General features: G+C 42.5%; 2 protein-coding genes across 4 annotated transcripts; one reads left to right on the top strand and one right to left on the bottom strand.

Moving 5' to 3' along the window:
- Positions 1 to 1,434: 1,434 nt before the first annotated feature.
- sfxn2 (sideroflexin 2) lies at positions 1,435 to 7,135 on the bottom strand. 2 transcript variants are annotated; one of them, NM_001140603.1, is made up of 12 exons: positions 7,115 to 7,135; positions 4,258 to 4,561; positions 3,698 to 3,868; positions 3,460 to 3,558; positions 3,262 to 3,337; positions 3,086 to 3,171; positions 2,917 to 2,977; positions 2,724 to 2,790; positions 2,475 to 2,524; positions 2,209 to 2,258; positions 1,993 to 2,040; positions 1,671 to 1,875 (listed from the first exon to the last, which is right to left on the bottom strand). In NM_001140603.1, exons 2-12 carry the CDS (start codon positions 4,410 to 4,412, stop codon positions 1,776 to 1,778), a joined length of 963 nt encoding a protein of 320 aa, NP_001134075.1. In that variant the 5' UTR covers positions 4,413 to 4,561; positions 7,115 to 7,135; the 3' UTR covers positions 1,671 to 1,775. The 2 variants fall into 2 exon arrangements, with proteins under 2 accessions (XP_045572124.1, NP_001134075.1); XM_045716168.1 differs by lacking the exons at positions 2,209 to 2,258; positions 7,115 to 7,135 and adding an exon at positions 6,985 to 7,005 and having other exon boundaries at positions 1,435 to 1,875.
- A 1,371-nt stretch (positions 7,136 to 8,506) lies between these two features.
- Positions 8,507 to 25,255, top strand: arl3b (ADP ribosylation factor like GTPase 3b). Of its 2 annotated transcripts, none has more exons than XM_014213407.2 (6): positions 8,507 to 8,602; positions 16,876 to 17,019; positions 23,047 to 23,163; positions 23,293 to 23,343; positions 23,452 to 23,637; positions 23,739 to 25,255. In XM_014213407.2, the coding sequence occupies exons 1-6, from the start codon at positions 8,600 to 8,602 to the stop codon at positions 23,784 to 23,786; spliced, it is 549 nt and encodes a 182-aa protein (XP_014068882.1). In that variant the 5' UTR covers positions 8,507 to 8,599; the 3' UTR covers positions 23,787 to 25,255. The 2 variants fall into 2 exon arrangements, with proteins under 2 accessions (XP_014068882.1, XP_014068889.1); XM_014213414.2 differs by lacking the exon at positions 8,507 to 8,602 and adding an exon at positions 16,114 to 16,406.
- Positions 25,256 to 25,478: the final 223 nt, after the last annotated feature.

Raw genomic sequence — 25,478 nt, forward strand, 5'->3', positions numbered from 1 at the left:
CTGTCCATAAGGAAACATTGCCCCCTGGTGGTTCTTTTGTATCACCACAACATACCTCAGTACAGTATGTCGTGACTGCAGTACAGAGGGTGGAACTAGACTCCTGTCACAGCAGGCACCAGGGCAGCTTAGTCAATGAGAATCAATTCTACTTGTCAATAACAATCGGTTGTCATTATTGACTTCTTCACAACTCAATTGCTTCACTTCTGAGCATGTGAACACAAACCTTACACAACACTGAAAACTGTGGAACCATAGACTCAGAACACTGATGACTAGAGCCGAGGGCAAAACCTAAGAACATTCTATAGAACACCTGCATGACGGCTTAAGTAATGATCTATTCCTGATATGGCATTACATTGTTTGAGTAATACACTACTCTTTATTTGCACCCTACACTGAGATGTGTACACACGCAGTTGGTCATATTTGAATCCAAGGTCAAGAGTCACTAACACAGGCTGCTTCTCAAATGGCACCCTATTTCGCTATATAGTGCTCCAATTCTGGTCAATAATAGTGGACTATATAGGAAATAGGGTGCCATTTGGAACACATCCAAAATGTCCAAAAAGTCATTGTCCTTCCAGCCAGTTATGGAATGTGTGATTGGAGATATTCAGACAGTACAAACTGTACATGATGAATAGCATCACTTGAATTATACACTGTAGCACATTAACATTGAGATAGTAGCTAGGTTTCCTTTCAATTGGCGACAGATTTTCAAGCAAATATTCTAAAAATTGAATAAAAAAAAGCTTATTTTCCACTAGAGATATGTTTTCATCAAATTGACTTGTTGCGGATAAAAGGCTGTGCATGACGACATAGTGCACATAAAATAACTTTTGCAGTTAAATTCCAATGGACTGAATAAAAAAATACAAGTTAAATGGGTTTCCTTTGCACTTTCAACTCTACTGCTGTTTTTGTCACAAAAAAAAAAATGTTGAGGAGTATTTCTGTCTGTAATAAAGCACTTTTGTGGGGAAAAACTCATTCTGACTGTCTGTGCTTGGCTCCACAGTGGGTTGCCCTATGCCCTCCCAGGCCCACCCATGGCTGTGCCCCTGCCCAGTGATGTGAACTACATAGATTAGGGCCTAATTTATTTATTTAATTTGACTGATTTCCTTATATGAACTGTACCTCAGTAAAATCATTGAAATTGTTGCATGTTGCATTTATATTTAAGACCCTCGATATTTAGCGGAAAGGTGCATCAAGCGCCGCACCGTGCACTTTCATCAGTTATGAGTAACTTATTTCCTCTGTAACCTAATAAACTGTATGCTTTTCTGAGTCATAGTGGAAGGACCACACAACATATCAAGTTTACTTCAATATGATGGTTATTATCAATATTTATACATAAGTGTTTCCACCACCATTTCTCGCAGAATTAATTTTACAGACACAAAAAGATCCCACCTTGTCAAGTGTATTTTGTTTTGTCGAAATTTCGAAAGTTTACAGACAAATTTGCTGTTTCCATCAGGCCTCGTGACATTTTTTTTTATCCGACATGTACTTTACCCGCATAAAAAGGTGATTAGTGGTCCAAAAAGACAATTCAAACACACATTTGAACTCTTTAAGAACATCTCCCCTAAAATCACAAAGATTCTTTGAAAATAAAGACAAAGACAAACAAGGAGAACGCTATTTATCCTATGAACAGAAGATGCTGATTGGCTCATTTATAAAAACGTTCAGACGCTCTCCCTGATTGGACAATGATTAAGAAGGCAGGTGTGTGTGTGTGTTCATAGGCCCTTGTTGAAGTAGACGTATTGTACACTGTCCCCGTAACGACACAAAATGGACTCCCTTAGCTCTGGCTCCAGCTTAGACACGGCCATGGAGCTGAAAGAAATGGAGAGGAAGAGTGAGACCTAAACCAAGGGAGAGCCTAATACTAAAACAGCTACTAACATCATGAAGGCGCAAAACTGAATGCTTCCCAGTCGACAGGCTACTTACCATTGCTGAGGGAACAGGGAGCAGGCGGCAGGCACCATGAAGACCAGACTGCAAAACAGACATAGTTAGGTGACTGTGCCTACTGAGACATGTATGTGCATCCCAAATGGTACCTATTCCCTACATAGTACACTACTTTTGAGCAGGCCCCCCCCAAAAAAAACCCTGAACCAAACAAATCTTCATGGTGCAACCTCCTAAAACATTCCTACTTACAACGCTCCCACCATCATGACTTGTAAAGGTCCGTGGAAGAAGGTGATCCTCTGTTAACCGAAAGACAGAGCTTGTTAGCAATAAACTGCAATGCAACGCAAGACAGAATCTGCACTGTCAGCATGTTTAGTCAAGAACAACGTAACTGTGGATATTTAGTCAATAGCACTGTAACTAGGAATGCTTATTCAATAACTTTGTAGCTAGCTAGCCTATGCTATGCGTGTCTAGTAGCAGTATTTGGTGTATTTGAATAAAAGGCCCACCTGCATAAACTTGAATTTCTCAAGTCTCTGCATGATGACGGGGAGAATGACTAGGAGAAGAGAGGGGGAAAGGGAGAAAAAAAATTTGATAAAGGAGAGGGTGGCAGGTGGAAACAAGAGGAGAGGAATGAGTCATTGAAGAGAGCAACAGGGTCACACTCCAACACAGCTCCGCTTTCCATTGTCTATGGAGCGAGGACTGAGCTCAAACTCTACAGCTCCCCTCCTCCTTAAACCTCTGAAACGTACTCATGCCCGGTGCTGCCATGGTAATCCGGGAAATGACCACCTGGGTGATGCCCTTCACAGCTGCTTTCTGGAAAGAAAGAAAATGTGGGAACGGAGGAGTAGGTACAATGTAATTTCTCTGCTATTGTGTAACAGTCAGAAATTGGATATTTAGTAGAATATTTAATTATCCAGATATTCCCAGTGCTGCTACCTTGGAATAGCCAAGTTTGTTTCCATTCTCATCTGTTACAGCTATGCCATTCAGGAGCTCCCTGAGAAAAGAGAAGGTCAACAACTCACTGTTGTCTTCATGGGGGATGCTAATACACTATCAGAATAGATGCTAATACTCAAGTGACTTCAATTGAGTATGTACTCACTGTTGCCTCATCATTGGGATATTGACACAGTTAGCGGACGCCACGGCTGCAAACGGAACCCAGCGCGCCACCAGTGGAGGGGCTCTCTACAGAGGAGGGCAGAGACAAGACGGTAAGGGGAGGTTGAACATGTAATCAATCAAACCAGTCTGTGTGTTGAGTTCTTTGAACTGTACCTTTGTGTAGAAGTTAAGTCCCACAGCAGTGGCTAGAGCAGTGCTAGTCGCTGTTAAATAGGCTACTCCGATTTGACTGAAGAGGTAGAGAAAAGAGATTGAGTTTAAGACATTTAAATAGTTCTTAATATTCTCCATGTACATTGCAATACATTCAACACAGCAGTGTGTGGGTGGGTGTGGTCTGCAGGGTCTTACTTGGGTGTGATGGGGGAAGCAGCATTTCTGTTGGTGTAGTTGACCAGAGCATTAAATGACTGATTCACCCACTGCCAGAACACTACAGCAGGGACTGTCCTAGAGAGAAAGAATGAGAAAATGATAGAAAGAGAGTGGGGAAAGAAGAATATAAAATGTAGGATTAGAAGTCATCGCTCCAAACTCACCCATGGTTGGCTATCCTAAAGATCTGTTGTAGTCAAATCAGTGTGTGTACCTGTAGAACTGTAGCATACCGCCCGTTATGGCCATCCCTCCAGGTACCTGGAAGGACATTCGACCAATCAGGTTCATGCGATCGCCAGTGTCAGGGTGAAAGGCAGAGTCATAGAGCTTCTTGGCGTAGTGCAGTTGTTCCTCTGTGGTGCCAGGGGGAACGGACCCCGCTCTAGAACAGGAGAACCACACAGAACCCAAATTCTCATCACAGGGAACAAAAACTGTAGACATAATGGAATTACAACTTCAGTGGTATAATAATAATAATAATATAATTTGGTGGGTGCTTAATTATATTTGTCCTATTAGACACATGTGCAAGTGTGTATTGGAAATGTGTTTCTAGCATATCCCAACTCCACCTGAGACACCAGCAGAGAGTTGTGGTCAGAGCCAGGGTCCAGCATTTTACCAGTGTCCCTGGAGCAAATAGGGTTAAGTGCCTTGCTCAAGGGCACAACAACAGATGTTTCTACTTGTCGGCTCTGGGATTCGAACCAGCAACCTTTGGGTTACTGGCCAAATGCTCTAACCTCGTGGTGTCTGTGTGTGCGCTACCTGCAGCTCTCCACCAGTGCTTTAGCCTCGTCCAGTCGTGAGTCCGGCAGTAGTGCTGTCCTCCAGTCTGTGATGTTGGCAAAGTGCTTCAATCTTCCCATAAACGTGGACTGATCCCACCGTGGCATGTCAATGTCAAACCCGCTCACTGCCATCGCGACCCTCCGCCTCACAACCTAGGTCTAAAGTCACAAATATGGTCTCCAAAACACCTCGCCTGTCCCAAACCGAGTCGAGCCTGCAGTCAATGTTTGGCTCCTTGGTCCTGTGCCAACCTGGTCCACTCAGCCCTTCCAGTCTGCCTCTGGAAAGACAGAAACACATGAGTCTTTCTGTTTTCAGTTGTTAGAATAGCCTTGACTTTGGTGTAAGCTTAAAAAAAGTGTAGGACTAATCTTGGGACCACATACAGTATCATAATTTGCATCCTCAGTTTCCTTTGTAAAAATAAAATAATAAAATCTCTCCTCCCAGGGTTCTCTGGGTAACCTACTTCCTAACCAATCAGACCTGCTCAGAGCTATAACTTTTGAACCCAGCCTTGGGGCAGCCCTCCCTGTGGTTCCTGCGGTGTGTGTGTGTCTCTCTCTCACTCAGCAAACAACTAACCAGAGTTGATTCTCTCACAGGAGACTGCGTAACAGAATCAGTTTAATTAATAAACCACCCTTCCAGAGTTCCATCAAAGTTAATCTGGGGTCACAGTGTGGCATTGTCTGCATCAGAGCATTTCCTTCCTACCCATTTCAAACAGCCAGAGAGAGTGCTTAGCATCTGCAGCAGCAAAAAACAGTATGTTGACCAAAACTGGATAAGTTCAAACAGATCTCCAGATTAAAGTATAATCTCTAAGTTTTTTAGATCAGAGCAGTGCACGCAAAAAGACTAGGCGAGGATGGAAAGGAGGCCATTCTAGAGAGTATTGAAATGCGCCCAGGAGAGCCAGGCTAGAAGCCGGCTGGATCCAGAGCTGGTCGGAGCTGTTTGTTTGAACAGCAGGGTCATGCACACTCTCTGCTGTAGCTGCACAATGAGCAGGAATGAACCCAGACCAAGCCCAGCATCTCAGTACAGCGACATATCACTATATCACTGACCAAGTCAATGGATGAATAAACATGAATTAATGAACAAACGTTTTGTATGAATGGTGTGAAGAGAGAGAGAGTAAGGGCCGAGGGAGAGAGGGGACTGGGAGGAAAATGTGAATTAATAACAAGGGGGTCAGAGAGTTGAAGAGAAGCCTGAAAGCGTGTGATGTGATGAGGTTGAGAATAAAGTAAGGATATTATCAACCACAGGTATTTATTTCCCCCAGGGCGAGCTAGTTAGACTGGACTTCAATCATCAACGGCTGCATCTCAATACTCTAGAGTTGCCCCTCTCCATCTGCACTGATCTGAAAACACAGGGTGTGAAACCTTTGCTTGACGACTCAAACTGAATTCTTCCGCTGCTATATGGTCGCAGAAAATAAACGTTTGTGGAAGCTCTACTGGTCGGCTACTGCGTAGCAACATAGCCCTATGTAATTTACGATTGTAAGAACTTTTTGGGGCTCTAAAATCTGTTTATTATGTTCATGTTTGATCCCCACAGTGAATTCTTGGAAAGTTCTCTACAAATTGAGATATTTCATTAAATAGTGATCAATTCTGACTACTACATTTGTCGTCACACAGGACCTCGTGCTGACAGACCAACCATGGGCCGCAGTCTACTCTAGAGGCTCTGGTTGACTCTCAGGCAGGATGAAAACAACTATGTCGACCATAATCCTTTGCTGGTGCCATTCGGCCAGAGATACTTTTGAGGAGATGGGAAACTCCATTAGAATCGTATTAACCCCCATTTTGTACGCTGCCCACGCGACGTTAATGTGCCCCACGGTGCATTCTGGGAGATTCAGGGACAAGGAGAGCGCTCCCTCAAGGAGTGAATGGGAGTGAATTGAGCTCTAAGTCAAAAAAGCAACATTAACATGAATTACGTCAACAAGAAGTACATTACACCTCTTTTCCGAGATGTGAGATAGTTAAATTGTTCTAGTAATATCGTATAGCTTTGGAATCGTGACATGACTTAGGCTGGTTTCTCTACTCAAATGTTGCATTCAAAACAACTGGGAACTCGAAAATCTCAGTCGGAGTACATTTTGTTCCGAGTTCCCAGATGTCTTGAACGCCCGGAAATCGGAGATTTTTTAAGGCGGCATGCTTCAATTTCAAATACTTCCGGCTTCATGCACCATCGGGAGATGTTTTTAGCATTACGTGGATGACGTAAGCGCTAACACTAGCTACTGGTTTTAAGGTCTATGGGAGCAATGTGGTTGGGTTGACATGCAAGTGAAACCTGTTCTTCAGAACCAGTGCAAATAAAGGAAAGGAAATGAGGAGAAGAAGCAAAGATAAGAGATTTTCCGAGTCTGTAGTTAAACTATGAGAGAACTAGTAACCTAAAAAGGATTTAGTAAAGACATGTCGATGTGCAATTAACCGCAGCAGTAAACAAGTAGTTATCTAGATTCAACGCAATTGTGCAAGACTGTCGAGAAACTAGATGAATTGTTGACATCCATCCTGTGCCTCTGCAAGTCTAGAACAGCTGCACTCCTCATTATGCATTGGACCATCATATTGACCTGCCTAGTTAAATAAAACTAAAAAAATAGTGGGACATTCTTGAAATCACCGTAAAGCTATCATTCAGACTGATGCAACTTGCCTGTCATGTTACCCGCATTTTGCGAAGCATGCTAGCAGCTTTGTCCAGATATGAGAGAAGAGATAGCTGGCAACAAAAACACTAACTGTATCAATATCTGCAACAAAGTAGCAGAAGAAACAGACGTTACCTTTCACCGCTGGACTGCAAGATGATACAGTGTAACTTGCTAAATGTTTCAAGTCAAGATCTCAGCAGTTGGTGTAGTAGGGGAGGGTGCACGTGGCACCGCTTCCTCCAATCACAGACTGGGGCAGCTCCTTTTCCGAATGTTTTTTATTTATTTTGATTTTATTATTATTAACAGTAACATGCAAAACATAAACATAACAGCCAGAGGGATTCCAAAGAAATGACAAAAAAAAAGAAAAAAAACTATTCCACATTATATCAAATCAAATACAGACATATAGCGAATACATTTTTTTGACATTTTGTTTTGTATACGTTTTAAAGACTCTAAATAGTTTTCCACCTCAGATTTAAAAAAATTAAGAAAAGGGGCTTTTTCTTCATAAATTTTGATTTGTGTATGAAACATTTTCCTAATAAAATAAAGAGATTTATGACATACTCACGTTCAATTGTGGAATCAGTGTAGTAAAAAAATATGTCAAACTTTGAAATTTCAATGGTTGTATGCAATTTGAGGCCAAGATATAGTTTTACATCAGTCCAGAACACTTCACTATATAAACAATTACAGAATAAGTGTTCAATAGATTCAGTTTCTAGTTCACAAAAACTGCATTCACTGGTAACATCAAGTATGTATTTAGAAATCAAACTATTACACGGATAGAATCTATGGATTATCTTAAAGGAGATCTCCTTCACTTTATTGGTCACCATAAATTTGTGTGGAGTGAGCCAAGCACGGCGCCAGTTTACGTCAAACGATGAAGTCCAACAAAATATCGCAGATGGAATAGACTTCCTGTAGAAAATATCCCTTAATAAACGATTGTTGAATGTCGTATCTAGTAGACCAACGCCATTCACCTGAACATTGCTTACAATCGGAGATATTCCAAAATATGTATTATTCTGAAGTAAAGTTTTTATCCCACTAGGTATACCTTTAATAACAGTGTCATATTCCTTGCTTGAAACCTCAAAGTTGTAACTTTCCATAAATTCTCTCCATGTAAGTAGATTCCCACTATTATCAACTAATTGGCTGACAAGAACAATGTTTTTCGAGAACCATTTATGGTTAAATAACATCTTGTTTCTCCTTTTCCGAATGTCGGTCCCCAGAAATAAATACTCATATGAACTTTCAGTCATCTCATCTTTTAAACTCTGCATGCAGTAGATCTTTACCTTTATTTCTAAAGCAAAGGCAAAGTACATAATTATGGCTAACGCGACCTCACAATGATAAATACAAAATATAGATAAATACACAGTGTTGGTATTTATGCCTCCGCTAGTACACAATGTATTTCTGAAGTGAGGAATGTTTTGTTCACAGAGATTTTGGTATTAGCGAAAGTGGCGAATTGTAACGTTAAGTTCATTTGCTTTACGTGTGAGCTTGTGTAAAACGTCATCACGCCCTAGTAACCTCGGCAGCGTCTTGGGAAGATAGATCGCTAGCTAAAGCAACAATATGGTGAGTTAAATTTACTGTGATACGTTGCTGTTAGAATGTAGATCGAACCGAATAAATGCATAATAAACACTACTATTGCATTTTCCCCCTTCAAATTACTGCCACTGTACCCTTCATAAATTGGTGAAAAATTAAGATGTTGGAAAAGCTGATTGCAGCGCCAGCGGTCTTGTTGCTCTATTGGTTTAGCTAGCATCATTATATTACATTACATTACATTTAAGTCATTTAGCAGACGCTCTTATCCAGAGCGACTTACAAAATTGTGCATTCACCTTATGATATCCAGTGGAACAACCACTTTACAATAGTGCATCTAAATCTTTTAAGGGGGGGGGGGGTTAGAAGGATTACTTTATCCTATCCTAGGTATTCCTTAAAGAGGTGGGGTTTCAGGTGTCTCCGGAAGGTGGTGATTGACTCCGCTGTCCTGGCGTCGTGAGGGACCTTGTTCTTATGTTTTTCTTTTGTTATTATGAGATGTGCAGCCTAGTAGTATAGCTAACTAGCGAGGTAAACTCAATTGAAACTGTTGATAGCTACATAATTAGTTAGCTAGTTCAGTCGCTTCAGAACACGTTCCATCTTTGAAACCACCGTGTCATCCTGAAGAGTGTTATTATTTCGAGAATAGTTCTCTATTTTCTGTATCCTCTTAGGGCTGGGCGACATGGACAAAATATCATATCATGCCCATGGTATTTTTCAAATTTGACGGTATTTTATGTTTTTGATTAATAAAAGTTCTACATTTGCTGTACGAGTAGTGCGTGACCCTAGGGTGGCAATACATATATTCTAAATTATTTCAATGGGTCTTCGTCCATTCAGATTGTTTTATACTGTTCGATTCAACTTCAACCTAAAATAATTTCTTGCATTTCCATCAATTCCTGCACTCATTTGAGATAATTTCCACACTGCCACGATATGGGAAAAAATACTGGGCCTTATTTTTAACCAAACGTTGCAATTGCGATTTAGATCAAAACACTTGGGTGAACTTTTGGAATCATGGAAATAGAATGTTTATTGTAATTCTATATTTAGAATATAAATAATAGTGAGCACTTTGAGTACAGTTTTGTTTTACATGACAACGAATGAAAATGCCATGGACGAGTAATTGTAACAGGGTAGGAACCAAAGGGATGTAACATGTTTCCTAGGCGACCCTATAATCTTTGGTAGTGATGGCCATGCCGATTAATCAGTCGACCTTTGAAGTATAACTTCAGTGCATATAAATGTAACAATCTGAACAACATAAATAATATCAAAGAAAAATAACAATATGCAAAACTGCAGCATCCCACTTAAAACCTTAAACTGGTCCCTCTTTTCTCTCCTTTATTGCCATTTTTTTATTCTAACTTTATTTAACTAGGCAAGTCAGTTATGAACAAATTCTTATTTTCAATGACGGCCTAGGAACAGTGGGTTAACTGCCTTGTTCAGGGGCAGAACAACAGATTTTTACCTTGTCAGCTCAGGGATTCGATCTTGCAACCTTTTGGTTACTATTCCAACGCTCTAACCACTAGGCTACCTGCAGCCCGTTATAACCAGCAGCACACAGCAATGCTGACCATAATTTGCTTTTGAGAGATTTGCATTCAGAAATGCAAGCTGCCTCACTTTCGAGGGGCTGATGCGGTTTCTTCTCTCAGTAATTATTTGTCCCGTATTCGAGAAGACCCTCTCAGAGGGAACAGATGTGGCCACTATGCTGAGTCTCCCTGTCATGACTTTAGTAAGCCGTGGGTAGACAGAGGCCTTGTTCTTCCACCAGCTCAGAGGATCTGCAGATCTTTGGAGAAGGGGCTCCTCCAAATAGGATCAGACCTCCATTATGGCATCTGCTGAGGGATTCCTTCATGCTGCATCCCCAGTTGCTCTCTCATCAAACAGCATCCAAACAGCATACGTTTGTGGCACTGCTGCTGGTGATTCTGCTCCATCTGATCCCTCTTCTTCCTGTTGCCCTGGTGCCTGAGCCAGCTAACTGCTGGGGCTGCCCCTCCCTGCTGCTGAAGTTATTCTTTGAAGAGCCTCATCAATCACTCTGGCATCACTGAAGGCTAACTTCTTAAACCTGGGGTCAAGTGCAGCGGTTTCTGATAGCACGTGATTATATTCCATTCTGTGGAACTTTCTGTCCATTGATGAACATAGGGTCTCCATCAGCTCTGTCATATGTCCTGTGGTTACATTTGCTTCTTTCTGGCGGCTGGCTGTGATTCGCTGCAGACCCTTACACAGGAGTATCATTTTTGAGGCTGTCACATAGCTGAAAAGAGAGAACAGTAACTTATTAGTTTAGGTTCATGTTTTATCTACTGATACTACATTCTGATCTCCTGCTCATATATAATACTGGATTAAATAATGATGTAGTAATAATTGCTTACTGTACCTCTCTCCACTGATCTCCACAGTGACCTGCTCAAAGGGTTCCAGGACTCTGCACATCTCCTCCACCACCTCCCATTCCTCTTGGGTCAGAGCATCAACAGGTGCATTGACAATGGCCAGGGTAGAGATGGTGGCATCCTTTGACTCAAGAAACCGCTTCAACATATAAAATGTTGAATTCCACCTAGTAGTGCAGTCTAGGCCTCAGCTCAGGCATCCCCATCTGGCGTTGTGTAGACATTAGTTTTTCAGCACCTACTGTGCTCATGTGGAAGTATTCCACAGCTGCTTTCACTTTGTCCACAGTGGGCTTCATCACCTTCAGAGCATCTCTTACAATCAGGTTGATTGTGTGGGCAAGACATGGATGATGGGTCCATTTTAACTGCATTGTCGCTAACACAGCAGACCACTTTTCCATCTACTTGCAATTTTCTGGCCACTCAACAGTTCCTCTGCCAAGTTCTGAGGTGTATCTGTAGCTGAACTCAAAGCAGTCCAGAAGACAGCCAGACATAAAAAAATCTTCAATTAATTGACATGTAACCGACATGTAAGAAGTGGTTACCCTTGATGTCCAGCAGTCAGTGGTCAGGCAAACTAGTAGCTTTTTGGACTCTTTCTCACACTGAAGCCTGTGTGCTCTCGTACAGTTGTGGAATAAGTGATTTTGAAAGGGTTTTCCTGCTTGGAATTGTGTACATTGGATTTAGACTATTGCTATAATTTCTAAAACTCAGTCCTCCACGATCGAGAATGGCTGGAAAGCTGTGACAATAATTTTAGCCAATGCAATATCAATTTGGCCTTGTTCTGCTACAGACACAGACTTTGCCATAAACTGGTCCATAGAAGACTGCGTTGCTGTGGGTTGCGGAGTAGGCCTACTTGACTGAGTGGGTACATCACCACGTGTGGAGGTGCTGGCTCCACCACTATCACTAGCAGGCCTGCTAGTTTCTCGAAGCGCCGCTACAGCTAGCTTCACAGTTGGGTGCACAGTTCGCATATGCCGGTGTAGGTTGTGCGTAGAACCGGCTTTATATGAGATTTTGTTTTGGCAAATACTACACTGTGCTCTAACATTGTCGACATTATTAAAATGCATCCAAATGCTACTGTGCTTCCAACTCATTTTCCAGCTGTTGTTTTCACAGCTGTCCTTCCTCTCTCTCTTCGGCTGCTAAGTGTGTGACTGTGAGTGAGTTGGCTCAGCCCTCCCTCACGCATCTTTGGTTCATTGGTTGACAGGAGCAACAGGTGGGGCTGTTAGTCTGAGTAGACAGACAGAACGACTGTGTGTGCGCTTGAGCATTTAGGCCTATATTATTTTAAAAAATGTTGTTCTTTGAATTATTTAATTCTATTCATTTAAATCTTTTGATTATTCATATTTTTTTATTTTATTTTTATTTTTTATAAATAGATTCGGCTCTTCTGATATGCAAGCCGGCTCCCAACGGTCAGAACGCAATCATGGTTACATTAAGACACTGTTGAGCCGGCCCGAGATATGGTTTGAAAAATGTACCTCAAAGCAGGGATGGGATATGCCACTGTACTCCAAATTGTACATTTATCCACACTGATAGATCAAAAAGATTGAAATGCTGCTATTTTCTCTGGATAACGGTCCTTTTAAACCTCATGCTAGCTAGCAGTAGCCACCGCAGCCATTTTGAAATGGCACCGTCGGCCGATCAGCTACTTTGTTGTTCAACGCGACGTGTCATTCCAAAATGTCTGCAGTGGTTACTGCTAGCTAGCATGAGTTTTCCAGGAAAACTAGAAGTATTTCAATCTTCTCAATGTATCAGTGTGGATAAAGGTTACATTTGCCGTACAGTGGCATATCCCATTGAGGTACGTTTTCCGACACATACAGTACCAGTCAAAAGATTGGACACACCTACCCATTCAAAGGTTTTTCTTTGTTTTTACTATTTTCTACATTATAGAATAATAGTGACGACATCAAAACTATGAAACAACACATATGGAATCATGTAGTAACCCAAAAACCCGTTTGAGGAAACTAGGTGTATGTCGCTGGTCACTACTTCACAGAAGAGCCGTTTGAACATATATATTTTTTTAATCAAAATATGTCTTTTGGCAGAAATGCCTTCTCAAACATGTGAACTTTCATGTGCCTTAATAACAACCTTGTATGCCATCTGTAAATACGAATAAAATTGTTAAATTACGAGCCTAGTTGGTTTAGGCACAGAAAGTCGGCAACCTTTCCGCTAGCCATAATTGGCAGAGATTTCTTTTTAAATATATATATATTTTTTTAAGTAACCTTTATTTAACTAGGAAAGTCTTATTTACAATGACGGCCTAGGAACAGTGGATTAACTGCCTTGTTCAGGGGCAGAAGGACAACTTTTTACCTTGTCAGCTCGGGGATTCGATCTAGCGGTTACCTGCCCAACGCTCTAACCACTAGGCTACCTGCCGCCCCGAGTGGGCTGGACATGCCGAGAGATGATTTGGGATTGGTCTGCCATATAGCACACTTCTGTCTATTTGAGCCTGTCAGTATGTCTAGGTAATTCTTTCTACCGAGGCTTTTTTTTTCATGTATCGTGTATTAAAACTGCGTAAGTGTTGCTCTCCACCTTCTGGAGGACTGAGTTTTGAAATCAGTGGATTTCGAGTATGATAGCTAAGGAGATTGAGACAACAACAGGTGTCTCAGGATTACATATACAAACTAAGGGCAACCATGGCATCAGAGCGGAGACGCGTCCAACCAGGAATGATGTATACAAGATAGTCTAGCTAGCTACATTTTCAGATATGACACATTTCTAATATTGACAGAAAGAGCCATTTGCTTGGCTAGCTATAGCCTAATGTTAACTAGCTAACATTGAACCTGGTTGGTTAGCTACCTGTAGATTCATGCAGGATAGTAACGTCATGAGCTGTGATTATGGTTCATTGTTTATCTAGCTAGCGAACATTAGCTGGTTGGCTCGCTAGCTAACATTACGTGTATGACCATATTATTCGTATCTCAGAGCTATTTGCTTGACTAGCTATAGCCTAATGTTAGCTATCTAACATTGAACCTGGTTGGTTAGCTAAGTTACCTGCAGATTCATGCAGGGTAGTAACATCATGAGTTGTGATTGGTTCATTGTTTACCTAGCAAGCTAACGTTAGCTGGCTGGCTCGCTAATGTTACGTGTATGACCTTATTATTCGTATCTCAGAGCCATTTGCTTAGCTAGATATAGCCTAATGTTAGCTAGCTAACATTGAACCTGGTTTATTAGCTACCTGCAGAGCTAGCTAGCTACATGTCTTAACAAAATACTCCACTATGCAAGTAATCATTTTGGATGCGTTTGTAAATTCAGTCTGGCCATCTACTCTATTTCAGAGCACTCTCGTCTGTGTGCCAGAGCGCAGAATAACTGATGAATTTACGAACACTCAACACCCATTGAATATGGCCAGTGTCAGTAAACATAGGCAAAAAAGCATAACTAAATTGTTGCCAGCAGCACAGTTACAGTCACCAACGCTCTGGATAACATGAAAAAAGCCTTCCTGGTTAAGTGTGCCTTGAATTCTAAATAAATCACCAACAGTGTCACCAAAGCACCATCACACCTCCTCCATGCTTCACGGTGAGGACCACACATGCAGCGATCATCTGTTCACCTACTCTGCTTCTCACAACACGGCGGTTGGAACCAAAAAATCTCAAATTTGGACATGTCGGACCAAAGAACAGATTTCCACCGGTCTAATGTCCATTGCTCATATTTCTTGGCCCAAGCAAGTCTCTTCTTATTATTGGTGTCCTTTAGTAGTGGTTTCTTTTCAGCAATTCAACCATGAAGGCCTGATTCACACAGTCTCCTCTGAACAGTTGATGTTGAGATGTGCCTGTTACTTGAACTCTGAAGCATTTATTTGGGCTGTAATTTCTGACTGGTAACTTTAATGAACTTCTCCTCTGCAGCAGAAGTAACTCGGGGTCTTCCTTTACTGTGGTGGTCCTCATGAGAGTTTCATCATAGCGCTTGATGGTTTTTGCAACTGCACTTCAAGAAAGATTCAAAGTTCTTGAAATGTTCCTGATTGACTGACCTTCACGTCTTAAAGTAATGATGGCCTTTCGTTTCTCTTTGCTTATTTGAGCAGTTCTTGCCATAATATGGACTTGGTCTTTTACCAAATAAGGCTATCTTCTGTATACCCCCCTACCTTGTCACAAACGCATTAAGAAGGAAAGAAATTCCACAAATGAACTTTTAACAAGACACACCTGTTAATTGAAATGCATTCCTGGTGAAGCTGGTTGAGAGAATGCCAAGAGTGTGCAAAGCTGTCAAGGCAAAGGGTGGCTACTTTGAAGAATCTCAATTCTAAAATATATTAACATTTGTTGAAAAAATGTTTTAGTTAATACATGTTTCCATATGTGTTATTTCATCGTGTTGATGTCTTCACTATTATTCAACGATGTAAAAATAAAGAAAAATCCTGGAATGAATGACAAACTTTTGACTGGTACTATATATTTTGCGCCACCTCCATGGTGTCTTAAAGGAAAGATTAACCCATTTTGAACGTTATATTGTTTTTGTGCGTCTCCGAGTGATGTTCTATGGATTCCCCGTATCATTTCAAGTTTGTGTATCTGAGTTATTGGCATTCAAGCAGGCAGAATTCCGGCCGGTTTGACGTGGCACTGTGATCGTGGCTCTCACTACATTTGAAGTTAATAGGAATACTGGAAGTTAATAAGACTTTTAGATCGCGAAAATGGTTTCAATACTGGCCGATGTCTTCTATCGAATGAGCCATTGATCATCTTTTTTTTATTTAACGGAGCGTTTAAAACATTTTCCTTATTTGTCTGCCTGTTTAGTTCAGTGTGCATAGCATGGTGCCGTTGCCAGAGATATTATAGAAGGATATAGGAATCTATTTAATTAAGGAACATAACGCCCCACCCAGCAGACTGTCGACCAATCGCGTTAATGTTGACATGCTGCGTCAAGCGGTTACTAAACTGATCGTCACGTAATCCCTTTTCAATAAACGTGCCTATTTTATTTGAAAGTACGTAATGTTACGATTCCAAAGCTGTAAGATATTACAGATGGCAGGTTAATTATCTCACATCTCGGAAAATATTTGTAATGTTGTGCTTCTTGTTGACAAAATTGTTTTCCCTGTTGGGTTTTTAAGCTAGCGCCCAAGACTTCCATTCACTCCTTGAAGGAGAGCGCTCCTTGTCCCAGAATCGTCCAGAATGCACCGTACGGCCCATTGACGTAGCGTGGGCAACGTTTCCAATTTCCTCAAAAGTATATCTGCCGTTGCGAATGTTAGCGGCACATCTATCTGCAGGTTGAATATGGTGAGATTGTAGACTCCTAAATTGATAGCTGTAAAATAGCCTAAACAAACTGCACTAAGTAGTTACTTTACATGCTAATATTGTTTTTGATATTATTGTGTGTAGCTACATTTGCTAGCTAGCCCGCCCATAGAGCGAGCATTGCGTTGTGGAATTTGTAGTCTATTTGAGCTGCAACAGATTTTCACCACGACTTTCCATGTTGCTACCAACCTTATTGTAACGCCAAAATGGAACATTTGTTAAAAAAAATATATTGTTTTCACATTGTTATTTAACACTGTAAATTAAAGCTATTACTTGTTTTGGGTGGATTTTCCTTTAATGTAACCATGATTGCGTTCCGAACCCTTGTAAACGAGCATAACGGTAGGGTCGGAATCTTCTGGCAAATAGCAGGTATGCTCCTCCATTGGTCATGTCACGACTCAGGATAACCCATAATGGATTGGGTTTTGATATATTGCAGGGTTTGCTGTCAATCCTTCGAAAGCTAAAGAGCACACCTGATCAGGAGGTTCGGATCTTGTTGTTGGGTTTGGACAACGGAGGAAAGACCACGCTACTGAAACAACTGGCCTCTGAGGACATCAGTCACATCACTCCCACACAGGTAATGAGGAACACACCTTTAGGGGAGCCTAGTATTTATTTATTTTTTGCGGTAGAAGTGCAATGCGTAAAGGTCAATACTTGTTGAAGCCAATTAAGATGTTGCCTGTCAGCACTCCAACATATTGAGCAAACAGTGGATGTTTTTTCCCCTCTTTTTTATATTTTATTTTTTTAATTGTTGCTATCACTCGTTACTGTAGCCTATGCTATTTAATACTGTAAACTGAACTATCTATCCACAGTGGACTAGGATGAGAATATTCTGTGCCCCCAGTCGAATTGGTATTTATCAAATTAAGTCAAATGTATTGGTCACATACACATATTTAGCAGATGTTATTGAGGGTGTAGCAAACTGCTTGTGTTCCTAGCTACAGTGCCGTAGTATCTAACAATACACACACATCTAAAGTAAAAGAATGGAATAAAAAATATATATAAATATTAGGACGAGCAATGTCGGAGTGCCATTGACTAAAATACAGTAGAATAGAATACAGTATATACATATGAAATGAGTAAAGCAGTATGTAAACATTAATAAAGTGACCAGTGATTCCATGTCTATGTATATAGGGCAGCAGCCTCTAAGGTGCAGAGTTACGTAACTGGGTGGGAGCCAGGTAGTGATGGCTATTTAACAGACTAATGGCCTTGAGATAGAAGCTGTTTTTCAGTCTCTCGGTCCCAGCTTTGATGCACCTGTACTGACCTCGCCTTCTGGATGGTAGCGGGGTGAACAGGCAGTGGCTCGGGTGGTTGATGTCCTTGATGATCTTTTTGGCCTTCCTGTGACATCGGATACTGTAGGTGTCCTGGAGGGCAGGCAGTGTGCCCCCGGTGATGCGTGTGCATACCGCACCACCCTCTGAAGAGCCCTGCGATTGCAGGCAGTTGCCGTACCAGGCGGTTATGCAGTCCGACAGGATGCTCTCAATTGTGCATCTGTAAAAGTTTGTGAGGGTCTTAGGGCCAAAGCTAAATTTCTTCGGCCTCCTGAGGTTGAAGAGATACTGTTGCACCTTCTTCACCACACTGTCTGTGTGGTTGGACCATGATTGTATGTTGTTTCACTCCATGTGTAACTCTGTGTTTTTGTATGTTGTCAAACTGCTTTGCTTTATCTTGGCCAGGTCGCAATTGTAAATGAGAACTTGTTCTCAACTTGCCTACCTGGTTAAATAAAGGTGAAATAAATAAAAAAAGTTTTTAAAAAATCAGATCGTCGGTGATGTGGACTTGGAGGAAGCTTTTCACCTTCTCCACTGCGGTCGGGTCGATGTGGATACGGGGGTGCTCCATCTGCTGTTTCCTGAAGTCCACGATCAGCTCCTTCGTTTTGTTGACGTTGAGGGAGAAGTTATTTTCCTGGCACCACTCCCCCAGGGCCCTCACCTCCTTCCTGTAGGCTGTCTCATCATTGTTGGTAATCAGGCCTACAAATCAAATGAAAGCTCTTTTTGTCACGTGCGCCGAATACAAGTGTAGACAGTGAAATGCTTACTTACAGACCCTAACCAATAGTGCAATTTTTAAGTTAAAACAAGAGGTGTTAGGTGAACAATAGATAATTAAGGAAATACAAAAACAACAGTAAAAAGACAATGAATAATAACAGTAGTGAGGCTATATACAGGCACTGGTTAGTTGGGCTAATTGAGGTAGTATGTACATGTTGGTATGGTTAAAGTGACTAGGCATATATGGTAAACAGAGAGTAGTAGCAAGCTCTCGACCTGCTCCACTACAGCCCCGTCGATGACAATTGGGGTGTGCTTGGTCCTCCTTTTCCTGTAGTCCACAATCATCTCCTCAGTCTTGGTTACGTTGAGGGATAGGTTGTTATTCTGGCACCACCTGGCCAGGTGTCTGACCTCCTACCCATAGGCTGTCTCGTCATTGTTGGTGATCAGGCCAACCACTGTTGTCATCAGCAAACTTAATGATGATGTTGGAGTCGTGCCTGGCCATGCAGTCGTGGGTGAAGAGGGAGTACAGGAGGGGACTGAGCACACACCCCAGAGGGGCTCCAGTGTTGAGGATCAGCGTGGCAGATGTGCACCACCTGGGGGCGGCTCGTCAGGAAGTCCAGGATCCAGTTGCAGAGGGAGCCGTTTAGTCCCAGGATCCCTAGCTTAGTTTAGAGCTTTGAGGGTACTATGGTGTTGAACGCTGAGCTGTAGTCAATGAATAGCATTCTCACGTAGGGGTTCCTTTTGTCCAGGTGGGAAAGGGTAGTGTGGAGTGCAATAGAGATTGCATCATCTGTGATCTGTTTGGGTGGTATGCAAGTTGGAGTGGGTCTAGGGTTTCTGGGATAATGGTGTTAATGTGAGCCGTTACCAGCCTTTCAAAGCACTTCATGGCTACGGATGTAAGTGCTACGGGTCAGTAGTCATTTAGGCAGGTTACCTTTAGTGTTCTTGGGCACAGGGACTATGGTGGTCAGCTTGAAACATGTTGGTATTACAGACTCAATCAGGGACATGTTGAAAATGTCAGTGAAGACACCTGCCAGTTGGTCAGCACATGCCCGCAGCACACTTCCTGGTAATCTGTCTGAATGTTGACCTGTTTAAAGGTCTTACTCACGTCAGCTACAGAGAGCGTGATCACAGAGTCGTCCAGAACAGCTGATGCTCTCATGCATGCCTCAGTGTTGCTTGCCTCGAAGCGAGCATAAAGTGATTTAGCTCGTCTGGTAGGCACATGTGACTGGGCAGCTCGCAGCTGTGCTTCCCTTTTGTAGTCTGTAATAATTTGCAAGCCCTAAGACGAGCGTCTGAGCCGGTGAAGTACAATTCAATCTTAGCCCTGTATTGGCGCTTTGCCTGTTTGATGGTTCGTCGGAGGACATAGCAGGATTTCTTATAAGCTTCCGGGTTAGAGTCCCGCACCTTGAAAGTGGCAGCTCTACCCTTTAGCTCAGTGCGAATGTTGCCTGTAATCCATGGCTTCTGGTTGGGGTATGTACGTACAGTCACTGTGGGGACGACGTCATCGACACACTTATTGATAAAGCCAGTGACTGATGTGGTGTACTCCTCAATGCAATCGGAAAAATCCCGGAACATAATCCAGTCTGTGATAGCAAAGCAGTCCTGTAGTTTAGCATCTGCTTCATCTGACCACTTTTTTTTATAGACCAAGTCACTGGTGCTTCCAGCTTTAATTTTAGCTTGTAAGCAGGAATCAGGAGGATAGAATTGTCAGATTTACCAAGTGGAGGGCGGGGGAGAGCTTTGTACGCGTCTCTGTGTGTGGAGTACAGGTGATCTAGATTTTTTTTTCCCTCTGGTTGCGCATTTAACATGTTGTTAGAAATTAGGTAAAATTGATTTAAGTTTCCCTGCATTAAAGTCCCCGGCCACTAGGAGCGCCGCCTCTGGGTGAGTGGTTTCCTGTTTGCTTATTTCCTTATACAGCTGACTGACTACGGTCTTAGTGCCAGCGTCTGTCTGTGGTGGTAAATAAACACCCACAAAAAGTGTAGATGAGAACTCTCTTGGAAAATAGTGTGGTCTATAGTTTATCTCCTTAGATTTCGTGCACCAGCTGTTGTTTACAAATATGTACAGACCCCCCCCTCGTCTTACCGGAGTGTTCTGTTCTATCTAGTCGGTGCAGCGTATATCCTGCTAGCTGAATATTCATGTCATCATTCATTCATCTACGATTTCGTGAAACATAAGATGTGACCGTTTTTGTTGCCACGTTGGTAGGATATTCGTGATCGTACCTCGTATAATTTATTGTCCAATGATTGTACGTTGGCGAGTAATATTAACGGCAGCTTTCCCACTCGCCTTCTCCGGATCCTTACGAGGCGCCCCGCTCTGTGTCCTCTGTACCTGCGTCTCTTTCTCTTGCCAATAACGGGGATGTCGGCCTTGTCGGGTGTTCGCAGTATATCCTGTGCTTCCTGCTTGTTGAAGAAAAAAAACTTTGTCTAATCCGAGGTGAGTGATCACTGTCCTGATATCCAAAAGCTAATTTTTGCCGTAAGATATGGTGGCAGAAACATTATGTTCAAAATAAGTTACAAATAACGCGGGAAAAAACACATTTGGTTAGAAGCCTGTAAAACTGCTGCCATTTCTTCCTGCGCCAAGTTTGTAGACGACAACTGTTGTGTACAGGAGGGGGCTGAGCGCGCACCCTTGTGGGGCCCCTGTGTTGAGGATCAGCGAAGTGGAGGTGTTGTTTCGTACCTTCACCGCCTGGGGCGGACCGTCAGGAAGTCCAGTGCCCAGTTGCACAGGGCGGGGTTCAGACCCAGGGCCCGAGCTTAATGATTAGCTTGGAGGATACTATGGTGTTGAAGGCTGAGCTATAGTCAATGAACAGCATTCTTACATAGGTATTCAGCTTGTCGAGATGGGATAGGGCAGTACGATGTCTGTGGATCTATTTGGACAGTATGCAAATTGAAGTGGGTAGCGTGTCAGGTAAGGTAGAGGTAATATGATCTATGATTAGTCTCTCAAAGCACTTCATGATGACAGAAGTGAGTGCTACGGGGTGATAGTAATTTAGTTCAGTTACCTCCAGCCAGCTGGTCTGCGCATGCTCTGAGGATGCGGCTAGGGATGCCGTCTGGGCCGACAGCCTTGCGAGGGTTAATATGTTTAAATGTCTTAATCTTGTCGGCCACAGAGAATGAGAGCCCACAGTCCTTGGAAGCGGGCCGCGTCGGTGGCACTGTGATATCCTCAAAGCGGGTGAAGAATGTGTTTAGCTTGTCCGGGAGCACGACGTCGGTGTCCGCGACGTGGCTGGTTTTCCCTTTGTAATCTGTGATTGTCTGTAGACCCTGCCACTTATGTCTTGTGTCTGAGCCGTTGAATTGCGACTCCACATTGTCTCTTTACTGATGTTTTTCCTGTTTTGATTGCCTTACAGAGGTAATAACTACAGTATTTGTATTCAACCATATTCCCAGTCATCTTGCCATGGTTAAATGCAGGGGTTCGCACTTTCAGTTTTGCGCGAATGCTGCCATCTGTCCACAGTTTCTGATTTGGGTAGGTTTTAATAGTTAGTGGAAACAACATCCGCCATACACTTCCTGATGAACTCGGTCACCGTTTCAGTGTATACGTCAATGTTATTCTCAGAGACTACCAGGAACATATCCCAGGTCGCGTGATCAAAACAATCTTGAAGCCTGGATTTCAATTGGTCAGATCAGCGTTGAATATACCTTAGCACGGGTCCTTCCTGTTTGAGTTTCTGCCTATAGGATGGGGTAAATAAAATTAAGTCATGATCTGATTTGCCGAGGACGGGGGAGAGCCTTGTAGGCGTCCCGGGAGTTGGAGTAGCAGTGGTCGAGTGTTTTAGCAGCACGAGTACTACAGTCAAGTTGTTAATAGAACTGCGGTAGCGTTTTCCTCAAATTTGCTTTAAAATCCCCAGCTACAATAAATGCGGCCTCAGGATATATGGTTTCCAGTTTGAACAAAGTCCAGTATAGTTCCTTGAGGGCCGTCGTGGTATCGGCTTGAAGGGGAATATACACGGCTGTGACTATAACCGAAGAGAATTCCTTTGGGAGGTAATACGGTCACCATTTGATTGTGAGGTATTCTAGGTCGTGTGAAGAAAAGGACTTGAGTTTCTGTACATTATCACAATCACACCATGAGTAGTTAATTATGAAACATTCACCCCCGCCTTTCTTCAACTCAGAGTTCTTTATTCCTGTCTGCGCGGTGTACTGAGAACACAGCTGGCTGTATGGATGGTGACGGTATATCCGGAGAGAGCCATGATTCCGTTAAAGAGTGTGTTAGTTGTCAATAACTTACAAAGACCGTCAATAACCTACAGAACTTGAGAGAAACTCATCCAGTATTAAGCCATGGAACACCTTGAGTGGCCAAGCCCTCGTCACACCTACAGCTTGTTTATTCAGCGAAACCCAGCCCTGCTGCCAGCACTTAGTTTTACCATTGCGTTAGGTTTGTTCAAATTGAGCCTTAACACTTCTAAACCCAACCCCCCCCCCCCTCTCTCTCTCCAGGGCTTCAACATAAAGAGTGTTCAGTCTCAGGGTTTTAAGCTGAATGTGTGGGACATCGGGGGACAGAGGAAGATCAGACCCTACTGGAGAAACTACTTTGAGAACACTGACGTGCTGGTGAGTGGCTCAACCATAGCTTCCTTTACGGGGGTATGACTTTTATATTTATATATGTGTATACATACATACACACACCAGTAGTGTGTGTGATTAATCATTTTGATTGGAGATACTACTGTATTTCAGATTTACGTCATCGACAGTGCAGACAGAAAAAGATTTGAAGAGACGGGACAGGTGAGTTTTTATTCTCTTCAGTGATGTTTGTGGGCTGTGTAATGTGCATATTCTACGTATATTTAAGTTTATATTGGTATCCCAGGCTGATTTGTGTTTGTGTTCTAGGAGCTGGCTGAGCTGTTGGATGAGGAGAAGCTGAGTGGGGTTCCAGTGCTGATCTTTGCCAACAAGCAAGACCTGCTGACGGCTGCCCCAGCTTCTGAGATCGCTGAGGGACTCAACCTGCACACTATCCGGGACCGCGTCTGGCAGATCCAGTCCTGCTCCGCCCTCACTGGAGAGGGGGTACAGGTGAGACACCAGCCCTAACCCATCCATCTACAACAGGGGTTGGGGTCAATTCATGTTTTCACTTCAGGAAGTGACATTTTATTCTTTCTGTTTCCTTTCAGGACGGAATGAACTGGGTCTGCAAGAGTGTCAATGCTAAGAAGAAGTAGCACAGCTGTCTGCTTTCTCATACACACACACACACACACCCTCTAAGCCTGTGGGAGGACGTGTTGTACCTGTGAATGTACGCACTAAACATGGACTTGAAGAAAGTTTTTAACTGCCTTGCTGGTCACTACACATTGTTTACTAAACTACAATTCTCGCTAGAACTACAACTTCCATTGTTGCTCTTCAAAATTGAGTATTTGTATTTGGGGGTAAAAAGGGAAGGAAACCCATCCCAGGAGACCCACCAGCCTAACCATATCACCTCCACCCTGTTAAGAAATTCCGCCCCAGAACATTCCAGACCTTTCTACTGTCCTTCACCACAACACCAGCCTCCCTTCTCTCTTCCCTCTCTCCTAGCCTGGGTACCAGTCCGTTTGTCTTATATTCCACTCCTTCTACTCTGTCATACTGTATGCCAAAGCATCACAGGAGTGGCAAGGAGTGGAATGATAGCAAAACAGACTGTTACCCAGACTACTTCTCTCCCCCTCTCATTCGATCTCTTTCTCTCTCCTCTCTTGCCACATTTTTCTTATTCGTACAGTTTGCTCAGTTGTTTTTTATTCCATGCTCCAAGCTCTTTTCTCGCTGCAGTTCTGTTGGAAGTAGGGTATATTTTTGTAATTCTCTATTTATGGTGAAGTAGAGGGTAATTTGCTTACAAATAACAGATACAGTGTGTGGTTACAGTTACTGGTTTACTAGGATGACAGGGCAACATTGTATACTGTGTTTTACTCCCCTGTGAAAAGGTTACGTGTGTTAATATGTAAAAATAAAAAAACACTATAGGGCAACTCTGAAATGGCACCCTGTTCCCTAAATTGTGAACTAGAGTCGACCACAGCCCATATGAGTAGAGCCCTATCTAGTGAATAGTGTGCCATTTTGGACAAAGCCTAATAAATAAAATGGAAAAAGAATACATTATGGATTATCAATTGTATATAACTCGCCCCCATATATTTTTTTTATTTAACTAGGCAAGTCAGTTAAGAACAAATTCTTATTTTCAATGATGACCTAGGAACAATGGGTTAACTGCCTTGTTCAGGGGCAGAATGACATGTTTTTACCTTGTCAGCTCGGGGATTTGATCTTGCAACCTTTCGGTTACAAGTCTAACGCTCTAACCACTAGGCTACCTGGCGCCCCTATTCATATATGTTATGTGCATGCAGTAGAGTATATATTACACCTGTACTATGTAATCTATTGTATTTGCATATGTAATGTATGTGTTGATCAGTGGAGGCTGGTGGGAGGAGCTATAGGAGGATGGGCTCATTGTAATGGCTGGAATGGAATAATTGGAACGGTATCAAACATGGAAACCACATGTTTGACTCTTCCGGTCATTCCATTCCAGCCATTACAATGAGCCTGTCCTCCTATAACTCCTCCCACCAGCCTCCACTGGTGTTGATTGATTTTAACGGGGATTAAATGACAGTGTATATTTCTCAAGTGTTTCATTGTCTTGTGTTTGAGGGCATTTACACAAGGCTTTTTCCTTTTGATATTCTTGAATGTGATCTGTCCAAGGATTGAAGGTCCGTGAATAAAATGTGATGAGAAAAATTGCATTTCTTTCTGAGCTGGCTGTAGTGGCAGTGTAAAGAGGCCCAGCCAACACACACACAGTTCTGTGTGATGAGCTGTGGAGGACACCACTTTACATGTCC

Source organism: Salmo salar, chromosome ssa01 (genome assembly GCF_905237065.1).
Source record: "Salmo salar chromosome ssa01, Ssal_v3.1, whole genome shotgun sequence".
Taxonomy (NCBI): domain Eukaryota; kingdom Metazoa; phylum Chordata; class Actinopteri; order Salmoniformes; family Salmonidae; genus Salmo; species Salmo salar.

Excerpts from the sequence above, each read along its gene's own strand:
- sfxn2 (NM_001140603.1), bottom strand. The coding sequence starts at position 4,412 with ATGGCAGTGAGCGGGTTTGACATTGACATGCCACGGTGGGATCAGTCC. Across the intron at positions 3,869-4,257 it reads GCACTGGTGGAGAGCTGCAG|AGCGGGGTCCGTTCCCCCTG; the intron begins GTAGCGCACACA and ends CTCCTGTTCTAG. Across the intron at positions 3,338-3,459 it reads GCTTCCCCCATCACACCCAA|TCAAATCGGAGTAGCCTATT; the intron begins GTAAGACCCTGC and ends CTACCTCTTCAG.
- arl3b (XM_014213407.2), top strand. Across the intron at positions 23,164-23,292 it reads TTGAGAACACTGACGTGCTG|ATTTACGTCATCGACAGTGC; the intron begins GTGAGTGGCTCA and ends ACTGTATTTCAG. Across the intron at positions 23,638-23,738 it reads TCACTGGAGAGGGGGTACAG|GACGGAATGAACTGGGTCTG; the intron begins GTGAGACACCAG and ends GTTTCCTTTCAG.